Below are 14730 nucleotides of genomic sequence, written 5' to 3'. Positions count from 1 at the left end.
CTTAAATAAGTCACAATTCTAAGTTTGACCCGCAATCGAAGCCCTGAAAATCTCCCTCAACTCGAAGCCACGATCTCGCGATCCCTAATTTCTAGTAAACAAGGTATCCCTGATGTTTGTTTGCCCTGATTTTGTACTTGCGTATGTGATTATAGTTATCCATATATCTTATCTGTGTATTTCATAGCAGTTGCCTTATTTTGTTTGCTTATGTGTTTGTAGCGGTTGCAAACTTTTATTTTATTGGTAACTGAAGTAGAGCCGTTTACTCTTTATCCTATAAATATACAACTGATCTAATTTCTAATTTGTTTAATCCATTGTGTTCTATAAGCTTACAATATATACATATTGCTCTTTGTGTTCTACAATATATTCTCTACTGTTGTTATATATGGTCTCCTCAAGTCAACAAACACCTTCTGTTACAGGAACGTAGTTTTTTCAACGTAGCAGGAAATGGCAGAATCATTTGAATGTCACGTAGTTAATGGGAAACTTTCGGAGAAGCAAAAAAAACGTTTTTACATGAAAATGAAAAATGTAGTGGTTAATGTAGAAGTTTGGGCAGAAGGTGAAGAAGGTGGGTTTGATTGCGAAGGGGGAGGTGTATTCATATCACCACAAGGACATGTTTTAACCTTGTCACATATGCTGCAAGATATCGAGGGAAACCCAATTAGTAGATTACAAGTGAAAATCAACAAGGGCAACACATATGCAGCTTCTCTTTATTCATTCCATCCAAATTTAGGTCTTGCTATTCTTCAAATAGACCCGATACCTGAAACCGGATTTCCATATGCCCAAATTTGCACCGATGAACTAAAAATAGGTGAAGAGATATATCCCATTGGTCATCCAGCCTTCTTAGACTTCTCTTTTCCAGTAGGACATATTTCTTTTCCATGTCGAGCGCATGGTGAGCTGACTCAGTCTTTGAGGCAATACTTGGTCCAATTAAAAAAAAGAAATGGAAGAGAATCGGAAGAAGATGAATCGGAAGAAGATGAATCGGAAGAAGGTGAATCGGACAAAGATGAATCGGACAAAGGTGAATTGGATGCAAGTGCAAGACACATTCTTTATGTTGATGATCTGAGTTGCTTTCGTCGCTTGTCGAGTTCCGTATACTTTGTTATGGTGAATAATGTTCATGGTGATGGCAGAGGAGGAGCAAGTGGAATGCCTTTGTTTAATTGTCGTGGACAAATAATTGGGATATATTATTTGGCCGTTAATGATCAATGTTTTGGAATTCATGCCAAAACACTTCACTCATGTGTTAGTGATAACAATCTTATATAGTTTTTAGTAGTTGCAGCTGGAATCTTTATTAGTTAGTTGGGATCTTACCTATTTTACCCATCTGTTTGGGTTTGTAAACAGCCTATATATATATGTATATCCTTGTATTAGCTTATGATGAAAGAGACTTTTGATTATAATAATACTTTTCTCTGAATATTGATAATGTATTAATCTCCTGAGGATTTATAATCACTGTTCTTATAAGCAAGGTGAAATTGATCTAGTTATAATTGCAACTGGACTACATACTTTCTTCGGAAAGGCTGCTCATCTTGTGGAAAATACCACACATGTTGGTCATTTCCAGATGGTAAGACGTAATTATACTATTCAAGTGTTTTTTCCGTAGCATCAAAGGAATTTCCATTGTACGGTTTCCAGGTATTAACGTCGATTAGAATTTTTTGTATTTGCTCAATTGCTGTCGGAATGGTGATTGAAATCATTGTAATATATGGACTTCAAGAAGGGAATGTAAGGTTGGTATAGATAACCTTCTGGTGCTTCTCATTGGTGGGATTCCTATTGCAATGCCTACTATTCTTTCTGTCACCATGGCTATCGGTTCACATCGTCTGTCTCAGCAGGTCTGCACAAATCTGATCATTTTTTAGGTTTTCTTTTATTTGGTGTACCTGAAAATATGTATTTTCTTCCTCCATAGGGTGCCATTACAAAACGTATGACAGCTATCGAGGAAATGGCTGGAATGGATTTTCTGTGCAGCGACAAAACTGGCACATTGAACCTTAACAAGCTCACTGTTGATAAAAATATGATTGAGGTTATTACTTCCGACTACCTATAATATGATTTTGTATATTTATGTTACACATCCACTTTTATTGATGCCGTCTTTGTCATTGCAGGTGTTTGCTAAGGGAGTGGACAAGGACGATGCAGTACTAATGGCTGCAAGAGCATCGAGGTTAGAGAATCAAGATGCAGTTGATGCTGCTATTGTTGCAATGTTGCAAGACCCTAAGAGCAAGTCCAATGGTGAGCTAAAAATAAGTGTAGCTATTGCTATTATATAGCACCAAAAAGTGGTTTTTGGTGCTAAAATAATATCACAACTCCAATGGTTGGTGCTATATCTTGTGCCAAATGAATATATGTGCATTCATGTACTTGAATAGGTTGAGATATAAATCTATTTATTATTCATTTCCCACCACTTTTTTACTTTTTGATGAGGTGGCAATTATAGCTATTGCTATAGTTTGTGCTAAATATAGCACCAACTATAGCAATATGCTATTTTAGCACCAAGTTTAGCACACCATTGGAGTTGAAATTTTTTGATTTTGAGCTATAATATAGATATAGAACAAGATATAGCTCACCATTGGACTTGCTCTAAGGAGGTATTTTATCTGTGTTTCTAAGCACCTTGGCGGCTTGGCATTGTTCTCATGCAAGTCAGATAATTCTTATTTGCATTCTTGTTTTATCAAAGGCACGAGCTGGGATAACTGAGGTCCATTTTTTGCCATTCAATCCAACTGACAAAAGAACAGCACTTACATACATCGACAAAGCTGGTACTATGCATAGAGTTAGTAAAGGTGCACCGGAGCAGGTAAAACAAGCTTCTGCAATCTATATGGATCACAGAAATTTCATAGAATGCATTTTATTTCTTCTTTTGGCGTTATGTTTTGTAGATTCTTGACCTTGCACATAACAAATCCAATATTGAAAAGAGGGTACATTTAGTAATTGATAATTTTGCAGAATGTGGACTTCGATCCCTTGGAGTTGCTCGTCAGTTAAATGGTTAAGATCTCATAGATTACTGTTTAGGTCCCTTTATTGTTGTGATAAGCAGTCTCTTAGGTACCTTTGATGCACATGGTTATGTAGATGAACTCATGGGTTGTTTACGGTTGCTTTTTGTGCAGGAAGTGCCTGATAACAACAAAGACAGTTCTGGTGGGCCTTGGGAGTTCATTGCACTTCTTCCTCTTTCTGATCCACCTAGTCACGATACTGCTGAAACAATTAGAAGAGCTCTGGAACTTGGTGTCAGTGTCAAGATGATAACAGGTGTAATAGACATACCTGTAAGTTAAAGGCGACATAACAGGTCTTTATGACGTTTGCTTATCGTTGAAATGTTTTACAGGAGACCAACTGGCAATTGGCAAAGAAACGGGTAGAAGACTTGGAATGGGAACAAATATGTACCCTTCATCAGCTTTGCTGTCTAAGAATGGTAATGGGGATTCTTCATCTCTACCTATAGACGAACTCATTGAGAAAGCTGATGGTTTTGCTGGCGTCTTTCTTGGTATGTGTTGGACATGGCAATTTTGTTATAAGTTTACTGATACACGTATCCTGCGCCTTTCTGATGCCTTACTATAATATGTTCTTGAAGATCATAAATATGAGATTGTAAAGAGGCTGCAAGAATTAAAGCACATTTGTGGGATGACTGGTGATGGCGTTAATGATGCACTGGCCTTGAAGAAGGCAGACATTGGAATCGCTGTGGCAGATTCAACGGATGCAGCTCGTAGTGCCTCTGATATAGTGCTCACAGAACCTGGATTGAGTGTAATTATCAGTGCAGGATTCACAAGCCGCTCAATATTTCAAAGAATGAAGAACTACACGGTGCAGTATTTTAGGAGCCAATCATCTAAATTATCCCAACTTTCTTATCAGGCTGTGAAAAATAATAAATCCTTAACTAACACTGCTACTTTCTGCAGATATATGCTGTCTCGATCACCATTCGTATTGTGAAGTTACAAGAAAAACAGACAACCCTTTTTGTACTAGGCTCCGCTTTGTGTTGCTGACTGTTTTCTGGAATTTGACTTTCCCCCTTTCATGGTGCTTGTCATTGCTATTATCAACGATGGTAATTATTCGTCTTGGTTCTTGAGTATTCATGTGAAAAGCATGGGTTAAAACTACTTATTTTTTGAAAAAAACTCTAGTGCTTTTTAACCGAGTTATTGTTTCTTCCTATGAAGCACGATCATGACTATATCGAAAGACAGAGTAAAACCTTCTCCATTGCCTGACAGTTGGAAGCTTAAAGAAATTTTCGCAACTGGTGTTGTTCTTGGTTCTTACATGGCCTTAATGACTGCTATATTCTTCTGGGCAGCATATGAAACTAACTTTTTCACGGTAAATTTTAGTGCAGACTTATTCAGACTAATTATGTCTGCCATTTCCAATTTTGCAGACTTAGAGAGCTTCATACTCTTAAAGGAAAGGTGGAATCTTTGCCAAGTTAAGAGGCCTAGATATTGACAACAAGAACCAGAACTACACACTCTGAGTAGCACATAAATCAATCACCCGTTGTCTCATCAGCCAACTTTTGTATTCTTTCACCATTTGTTAAAGTATTAATCAATGTTTTAATAACAAGCATCATTTCTTTTATTAGGATTACTGTATTACTACTTGCCAGGATTTCGAGTGACTAATGAATACTGAACTTTTTTATTCGACTTTAAATTTGTATACGTTAATTGTATGAATATGTATAAAATTTTAATTACTTTTGTACATAACTTAGGTGTATTTAGTGTTTGTTTGTCTGGTGTAGTTTACCTGTCACTTGCCCAGTCTTTGCGTTGTGTTGTGTTATGTGTATATATACTTGTGACTTGCCAAACTTTTATGAAAACCAATACACTTGCAAGGCAAGTATTTATCAGTTTGCATTATATGTTGTAGAAGTTGACTTGTGTAATCTTCATATAAGGTACATCATTTATCTCACATATGAAACCATGGATTCGAATGTGTTTGTTGAATTTGTTAGGAAAATATAGTTTCAGTTGCAGGTTAATAACGAAATGAGTGGAAAGGAGACTTCGCTTGCTGATATTGTTGAAGAAGGATTTGATCTGGTACATGCAGACTTGCTGACAGAGAAATTAAATCATCATCCATTTCCCTCTCTCGTGCATTCTAATTATGTGTTTTTCGCAGGAAAATGCACCACTGGAAGAGGTTTTCCAGCACCTAAAATGTACGCGAGAGGGTCTGACGTCTGACGAGGTTACTAAATGACTAGAAATCTAGAATTGTTTGGATATAACAAACTCGAGGAGAAAAAGGTTGTCAATCTACTCTGTTTGGTGTTACATTTGTGTGTTTTTGACGTGTATGCTTGCGTTTTGCTGATTGATTTGGCTCGTGTTTTTTTTGTCTAAAGGAAAGTAAAGTATTGAAGTTTCTGGGATTTTATGTGGAATCCATTGTCATGGGTGTTGGAATGGAAGGTGCAGCTATAATGGCGATTGGTCTTGCACATGGAGGGGTATGAATCTGGCCTTTACAATATATATATATATATATATATATATATATATATATATATGTATGTATGTATATGTTAAACATCACATGCAACAAGTTGAACTTAGGCTAGATTATTGAGTTCGGACAATTTGATTCTCACTTAGATAAGCATGTTTTGTCCAGAACAAGGGTCGAGATTATCATGACTTTTTTGGCATCCTGATTCTATTGATAATCAATTCTACTATTAGTTTTATCGAAGAAAACAATGCTGGAAACGCAGCTGCTGCTCTTATGGCTCGGTTGGCTCCAAAGGCAAAAGTAAATAACCGTTCTGTCATGAATCATGATTCTGGTTTACCATCATTTTTATTGCCACTTTAATTTGATCTCCGTGCCCCAGGTTTTACGCGATGGAAAATGGAAAGAAGAAGATGCAGTGTGTTGGTTCCTGGTGATATAGTGAGCATCAAACTAGGAGACATTGTTCCTTCTGATGCTCGCCAACTAGAAGGAGACGCGTTAAAGATTGGTAGGTATTAATGTGCTTGTTGTTAAAGACAGACTTAAAAAATAATACCATCGCAACTCATGGATGTACCCACACTAATTGACTAAATAGAATGCTTGCATCATATCTAATTGAATCACTACTATTCAGTATTCAAAAGAATTAAGAAATGCTCTATTCCATGTTTAGTGTTGCATAGTTTAAACCTCAATTGCTTGTTCAAATAGGGGTAATGGTTGTAGTCAACTCTAAGCATCGTTAGTACTTGCTGAGAATCTGTTAATGATATTGTTTTTCACATGTTTTTTGTTTTCAAGTCTCTGGAGTTATTTTTTGAGGGAGATTAGTAAGTTTATAGAGGAAACCAACATCTTTACTGTTAAGAGAATCCAGGGGAATTTTATCACATGCATAAAATGAAAGCACATCAAGTACTGCTTTTCATAGGCAGTAGTCGATCTGCCTTCTTTCCTAATAAAGGTAAAAATGACCAATTGCCTGAGATACCCTAGGTACTTGTAACTAGAAAATATAGTGACTAAACATAATTAGCTACAGCGATTTTAATAGCGACTATTATGGAATTCCTGAGAGAATCGTTATCCAAACAGCTTTGGAAGTGTCCCGTGGAAAATAAGATAAGCATGATGTCGTATGTGTGTCTACAATTTGCTGAAATAAAACAGATGGAACAAAAAAATAAGTGCGGAGAGGAGTTCTGCACATACCCTTGTGCACCAAGTGAATGAGGAAACAGTAGCCTCTAGAGAAACCACAGCTAAGCAGATAGAATAAGGGGTGTTAAGTGATATAAACACTGAGTTTTTTGGTACATTCATACAGTTTTTATTGCATTAAATGTGTCAAATTCGAACCTTTTTCCCTAGCCATATTACCTTTTCTTTTGGTACATATAATACACCCAGTTTCAAATGATTATGTCATTTCAGATTGATGTATGTCTATCCAGCGGTAAATTATACGAGAGGGGAAAGTTTTGACATACGACTTCTATTACAGCATCGCAATTATCAGCGTCAAGTCTGATCCACTTCTCTCAACTGCTAAAATGGGATGCGATGGTGATAGTATAGCAATAGATTCTAACACATCTATGCTAGGCGGTGCAATTTCGCTATTGCATGGAGACGAAGAAACAGTTTCAACTCGGTATAATCTATTTCCTAGTAAACTTGTCATAGCATTAGTTCTGACTTCGAGGCACCTTTTGATATAATGGCTGCTCCTGGGTTTTTCAGGTGTTCATCAGTTATAGATGTATTATACCAAACATAGAATTGTGTTTCATCTTATACTATTAAATCTTTGACTAAGTGTCTTATTTTGGTAAAATTAGACTCTCTACAAAAACTTATGTCTAGTGCCGCATTTTTCGAGGGCTTTCTTCTTCTTCTTATGCATGTTTCCTGTTTTCAAAATGATTCAGTTGTGATGATTTTCATCATGATTGCAAAGAGCTTTTCTGGACGTCGTGCACAGTGACTGAGGTAGGTACCTGTTCGATTCTCAGAGACAGCTGAATAGATAGTGCACCACCTGCTTTTGCATGTAGTTCTGTGCAATGATGGTAGGACCAAGTCAATTAATTGTACCATATGCATATATAACTTCTGTATTGACACGGGTTTTTGTGAGATTGTTGTTGGAGGACCCGTCATCAATTGTTATGGAGAAGTCATTGGAGTAAGCTTTGCCTTGAGCCGATTCAATGCATTTCTGCTGATAAATATTGCATTGAAGTGTTTGGAGGATCTGAAGAAAATAGGTGATACTAGAAACTTATATTCCATATAATATGTTTCCTATCGGTGATACTAGAAACTTGATTTTCATCTAATGTCGTTTGTTATGTCTCACAGGCAAGTTCCAAGGCCCTTATCTTGGAATGGGTGTTGCTAATCTTTACACTGCAAAGTTAGAGAAGCTGGATGAACTACTGGAACATTCCCTCATGTAACCAAAGGAGTTATAATTGAACAGGCTTGATTCTTCTTCTTGTAAACTCCTTTAGTTCTTTTGACTATACTGGTGGTTAGTTCTATTTATGCATGTCTTCATGAGGTCTCCCACCGATTGAGGGAATTAACCTCGGACCTAGATGGAGGATAGGGCCTATGCAATTACTTCATGGTTTGGAAATATCACATCATCTGTGGTCCTGCTAGTAAAACAGATATGGACATAGAGATAATTTGAAGGGGAATTTGGCTTTATGAACACCTACGGGAGATGATTACGATGAGCCTTATTTTCTTGCGAGCTAAAGCATGCCTAATATCTTTGGCAATTATGTACTTTTATGGAATTACCAAAGTGCGGAATTCGAGGACTTGTTTGTCCCTGAAGTGCTGAATTTATGCCTTCATGGACAAGTGCTTGAAACAGAATTTAACAAGTACAATATCCTAAATATTCTGTAAAAGACATTTGATATTTGCAGAAAATTGTGCAAACTAAGGAGATGCAAACAAAAGCAAGGGGAATCAGGAAGTTTCAGGAACACTAGTTAAAGCTTCATGACTTGTGTACAATTTTAGTGACCGAGACAGATGACATCGGACACTTCACTTTAAGCATAAATTCAAAATATTGTCTAGTCCAATACTTGGGTCCACACCCGTGACCTACACATGTACCTGAGTTGGGGAAACCTAGGCTATTTATTTAATATTCATATTCCATGCTTATAATTTTTTATTCTTTTTTGAGACTAGTCCTGGAAGAGTACAGTAGCCTTCCTGTTGCTTAGAATATGCGCTTTAAGATTGTTTCATCAACAATTATCATATCTGTTTAAAATTTTGTAGTATTTGAAAGAATAGTATTTGAAAGTTTTGCCAAAATCTACACTAGCAATAAGGAGCAATGTCTAACACTAATGCATTCACATCCAATATGTACTCTTACTTTTCTGCTGCATTTTCTTAAGTTGATCTGAAATGTTTAAGCTCATTTAACTTAAAAGTCCCCTCTAACCCCTTTTGCCCTTTTCGTAGGTTAAGAATATGAGAATTCATGCTTGTGTAAAAAGGAGAAAGGTACGGAATACACAACCTTTCTCTTTGTTTTACATGCATTGAGTTGAATTTTGTAATGATATCCGCCTTTTGTATGCTGTATGTATCATGCAGGGATGCCATTGGACTTTTTGGTCTGTTAGGAAATGGCTCAAAGCAAGGGTTTCACTTGAAACTGTAAGCATAGTTGCTTGTATTTGTTATCTCCTTTATGTCAAGGGAAAACTGCTCTACCTTTTGATTGTTATTATATTATTAGTACCCAATAGTTGCCAAGTTGGTTTGATTTTTCTACCTCCTGACTTTTGGTTTTTTTTTGATAGGATTTATTTTATTTGGTAGAATTTTTTTGGAATTCATCTGCTAGTTTTTTATATGAAACTTTGTAATGTATACATAATCTTCTTTTCTCTGTGAACACACATGAATTCGATGACATGGAAATTTGAATACTTGCCATCATCCTAGTTGTTTCTGGTAACATTACCCATTTAGTTGAATAAGCTTCTTCGCAGAACAAAAAATGTGATCGTATTGGAAAACCACATGTATGCTCAGAAATATAGGTCACTGCTTCAATGATGACAAACAGATATGTTATATACATGTAAGTATGTAGGTTAAATTGGTAATTTTATTTGTTTTTTTTACAAGTTGTCTGCTTGGTTTGAGGTTTCAAAAGTTTCTGCTCGACCCCGTTATTTTACAAAGTCTTTTTTTCAATCAAGTATAAGTGTTTATAATATAATATTTACCAATTACTCTAAAGGAAATTTACATGTGAAATATACCTTCCATTACTAGTTTATATGCTTACGTTTCGTAAAAGCATCTTTCTTAAAAGCGTCTTGGAGAGTTATGGTGGTCAATTTATTTGTATTTGATGAATAAATGTTTTCAAACCTTTCTTCTTCCTTTGCCCTGCCTTGTAACCCCATCACTACTACCACTGTGAAGGTATTAGATATGTTTTGTATGATATGTTCTATGCATAATTGTCATGCAAATATCTTCTACTGTCTGCTATCACCTTTTGATAACCACACATCTCGTGCTGTACCCTACTCAACCTATATACTTAACTAATACAAACTCATTTACAGACAAGATCAGAAGCTAAACGAAAATTTTGTTCATAATATCTTAAATATCCAATAGGTAGGTATATAATCGACTATGACTTGTAGTGAGCTACCAATGTTTCCAATTCTTCTTTTGGTTTGTGGGAGGGGTGATGTAAATTGTAATTGAATGTACGTGAGTGGTTAACTTCCTTTCGAAAACCTTGTCGCTCTTGTGTAATTATAAGTGGCTGGGTTCTGAACGCATGTAACAAAAATTTGTCCTGGAGAGGCTTGCTTGGTTTTGAAATTCGAGTCTATGATCATTTGACTTATTCTTTCTTCTTTTAACAATCTTGTCCATATTTTCGAACAACGGTATCTTCTTTCTTGTTTTATCATCACTACGTTATCCGAAAAATTCACCGTACCAAATTAAAATAATATACACGACATAATATTTTGCAAAGATAGTGCTACATAAATTTTAGAAGCCACATGTGGGTTGTTGAACCATGTTGCTTCATTTTGCAGATTAAGAAGAAAAGGAAAATCCAAACAAGAGGTAGGAAGATGAAACCGCCTAAAGATCTTTTCACATTACTTGTTCAAATGGTTAATGGGGCAAAGTGTGAAGGGCTTATGAAGGAAAATATAATAATTTTACTCTTTTTTTTAATTGGAATATAATTACAAGTGACTGGGTTCTCAGCGCATGTGACAGAAAGTTGTCCTATTGAGGCTTGCTTGGTTTTAGAATTTGAGTCCGTGATCATGCGACTTATTTTTTTCTTTTCTTTTGACAATTTAGTCCATATTTTCAAATAACAGTAGCTTCTCTGTTGTCTTTTCATCACTAAGTTATCCTAAAAGTTCACCGTACCAAAATAAAATAATGTACATGACGTATTGTTTTGTAAATATATTGCTGCATAAAGTTTAGAAGCCATGTGTTGTTTGTTGAAACAGGTTACTTTATTTTGCAGATAAAGAACACATGACAAAGCAATCTCGATCATAAATTCAGTGAGTGACTTATTGCTTCAGGGATGTCTGGCTGGATTCTCATGTAGCAATCTTGAATAACGTAATATGCAGTGTGCCCCTAGTGCTAATGGAATATATGCTCTCGGAATGCTAAGAAATCATCTTTCAAGAGAGTTCAACATTAAAAGGGTAATCATGCATGTATCATGAAGTGGAGGAAGTATATATTTTTGTGAAGTTCTCTATTTTCATTAGTGTTGTTTACTTATTGAAAAAGGTTTTAATGTAGAGCATTAGTTTGTCTTTTATGGATAAATGTCACCCCCTCCTTACCCTTTTACATGTCCCTTATGAAAAAATAATTTGTGCCAAAATACTTGTCCCTCTTTCTCTTTTCAAAAGTACTTTTTAAATATTTTTCCAAAGTATACCCTTGACTACAATTTCCAATCTTTGACTAATATACATATACACGCAACTTAATTTGAAAAACTACAATTATTAGGGGAGACCAGGAAATAAAACTTTCTTAAGATGCGTAATTTTCTTAAAAGAGACATGTAAAAGGGGACGGAGGGAGTATTTGTTTCAAAGTGCAGACTCTATCTATATGCTATTATTTGCTTGGTTTCATGGCTTTCCAGTGTCAAACAGTTAAAACAAGAGTCTTCTGCTGGGCGTGGTGGTCTATGTTGTGACGATGTTATTATTAGTTGTGATGGAAATTCAGTAGGGACTCCTCTCAAGGTATTGCATCTGCTCTTCCATGGTTTCTTGACCTTGCATTTGTCTTGCCTTTAATGAATTTCATTATAAGAACTGAATAATAAGAACAGAGTACAATATGAAAAAAGTTGATATATATGCCTTTACCCAGGGATGGAGTTAGGCTGGAGGCAGTGGGGGTACTTGCCCCCAGCCGGATTTGCAGTGTATATTACTTTGTATCAGAAAAGCTTAATGAATTCATGTCTTGCCCCATGGTTGGAGCCTGGGATCGGGCCCCAGCATGATTTGCAGTGTATATTACTTTGCAGTGTATATTTATGTTTTGAACTATAAATCTTGTTGAAAAAATGAAACGCAAATCGAGTCTCGGGACCAACATTGTGGATATGCACAGGGCATACGAGAATGCTCAAAGTTGTATGAGAGAAATGAGAGTCAACTGTTGGTAGAAAATATTGAACTTATTAACATGAGTATATCTGTGAAAAATTGCCCAAATGACCCTATTTACTATTTAGTACTGCCCCCATTTACCTGTTCCTGCAGCGGGTATCGGGTGATATATATTCCCACCAGACACTACTAAGATGGTGTTGTATTTGTAGTCCCCATTTTTAGCACTCAGCCTCTCAGTTGTATGCACACGTGACGCCTGTCTTATATGCATATCTGCCATTAACGACTGCCTTAGATGCCCAACAGTTGAACATGTTAATGACTTAGACGGAACGAAATTATACGCCTGTGTAAGACGCTTATTTTCTGGTTTCAAAGTTAAGAAGCCTAGTTTCCTACAGTGAATGATGTAGTATGGAAATAGCACAATCATTTGAATTCAAAAGCTCCATTGAAAGGTAAGAAAATAATATCAAAACAGAATAATATCCTCTTGGTTAAAGAGATAGAGAATGGGGATGAGAGTTTGGCATATATTCTAGTCCTACAAAATATATTTTCATAACTTAGTTTTAAAATGCGTCTTAATGAAAAAAAACTGTAAAAAGATAATAGGGACGAAGGATCTAGGGAGTATAAAATATTATCCTATTTCCTTGGCCGTCATAAAAGTTGCAACTTGCAAGCCCCCAGCTTTTCTTAGGTAGACAGCAAAATTCAAAAGGATTTTAAAATATGCCAAAGAACTCTCGGGGACTTCTCAAAATCCAAAATGATTTTAAAATCTGTTTTCTAATTCAAAAAAGATTAAAAATAATGTTTTTAACTATATAGCCCAAAAACCTTGACGTATCTACTAAAAATTATAAAAGCGGAATTTTAAAAATGGAAAAAGTATAAATAAATAAATAAATCTCACACATATAAAGATTAATCTAGAAGAAGAAGAAAGCAATGAAATCAAAGTTGAAGTTTATATATACAAAATAATCACGTAAAATCTTGAATATTTATTATAAAATACGAACAATCGAGAAAAATCAATTAAAAATTTGATTGACAGTAGTTAATACTTCCTTAATTTCAAAATAATAGTCATTTTGATTTTTCATTCATAATTTAAAATATTAAGAAAAATATTTATATATAATGTTTTTTTCAAAATTGTTTTTCTCCCAATAAAAATATAGGCTTATAAAGAGACTTTTTCCCATCACAGACTACGTTTAAAAGACCCTTTGTTACGGCAGAAACTTTTTAAATTAATGCTTGATAAATTAATAAACTCTCTAAAATAATAAATTTGCTCGGTCCTGACTTTGGGTCAATGTAAAAAATTGAAAAAATTGATAAAATAGTAAGATAATTATTTTTTGGGAGATCACTTTATAATTTTCGTTCCCAAGAAGATCATAAATTAATAATTTTTAGAAACTGAAAAAAAATATAGGGATCTTTTTAAAAATACCCATCTGTAAAATTATTTTTTTAAAAATACTACCATCTTTTTCATTGTTTTTAAAAATACCTTTTCATAAATTTTTTTTTTTTCAAAAATACGATTTGCAACTTTTGCAACCTCATTTGCAACCTTGGGCGGCGCAGCCGTAAAAGTTGCAAATGAGGTTGCAAAAGTTGCAAATGAGGTTGCAAAAGTTGCAAATAAAAATGGAAAGTTGCAACTGTTGCAACTGCAATTGCAACTAGTTCAACTGAAAACTGTAAGTTGCAAAAGTTGCAAATGAGGTTGCAAATGAAGTTGCAACCTCGGTTGCAACTAAATGCAACTGAAAACTATATATAGTTGTAAATGAGGTTGCAAAAGTTGCAAATGAGGTTGCAACTGCAGTTGCAACTTTTGCAACTTCATTTGCAACCTCAATTGCAACTAAATGCAACTGAAAACTGTAAGTAACAACAGATGTATGGTGTGCCCCTGGCGGGGCCATTAGATTACAATAGAATCAACTAAATGCAACCATATGCAACTGAATACAACTATATGCAACCATATATGCAATTACAAATCCTAATTTCAAGTTCCAGTTTTCAAATGTCATTTTCGACCTCATTTTCGGAATCGATATATATATATATATATATCGATTCCGAAAATGAGGTCCAAAATGACATTTGAAAACTGGAACTTGAAATCAGGAATTCAGCTGCATATGAAGTTGCAAAAGAGGTTGCAACACGGCTGGCGCCGCCTGTAGTTGCAAATGAGGTTGCAAAAGTTGCAAACAGTATTTTTGAAAAAAAAAATTTATGAAAAGGTATTTTTAAAAATAATTCTTGAAGGTAGTATTTTTGAAAACAATAGAAGAAAAGGTAGGTAGTTTTGTAGATTTCCCAAAAATATATTACACTCTATTGAAATAGTATTGAATAGTTGTTTGTTTTCCTTTTAGATTTCGTAACA

The 14730-nt window shown here is 35.1% G+C and overlaps 1 protein-coding gene across 1 annotated transcript; it reads left to right on the top strand.

Annotated features, from left to right (window-relative positions):
• Positions 1-1725: 1725 nt before the first annotated feature.
• On the top strand, positions 1726-11491 carry LOC108204293 (plasma membrane ATPase 2). Its single transcript, XM_064078818.1, is given in 20 exon segments — positions 1726-1771; positions 1774-1898; positions 1976-2095; positions 2181-2310; positions 2778-2893; positions 2979-3090; positions 3220-3360; positions 3440-3933; positions 4032-4183; positions 4299-5192; positions 5275-5402; positions 5501-5605; positions 5838-5907; positions 5990-6118; positions 7118-7267; positions 7545-7883; positions 7978-9156; positions 9250-9312; positions 10731-10761; positions 11183-11491. Coding segments are annotated over 9 exon segments (1359 nt in total). The 5' UTR covers positions 1726-1740; the 3' UTR covers positions 4122-4183; positions 4299-5192; positions 5275-5402; positions 5501-5605; positions 5838-5907; positions 5990-6118; positions 7118-7267; positions 7545-7883; positions 7978-9156; positions 9250-9312; positions 10731-10761; positions 11183-11491.
• The last annotated feature ends 3239 nt before the right edge of the window (positions 11492-14730 follow it).

This window comes from Daucus carota, chromosome 1 (assembly GCF_001625215.2).
Source record: "Daucus carota subsp. sativus chromosome 1, DH1 v3.0, whole genome shotgun sequence".
Taxonomy (NCBI): Eukaryota; Viridiplantae; Streptophyta; class Magnoliopsida; order Apiales; family Apiaceae; genus Daucus; species Daucus carota.
The sequence above is the reverse complement of the archived record's forward strand: the minus strand, read 5'-3'. Positions and strand labels throughout refer to the sequence as shown.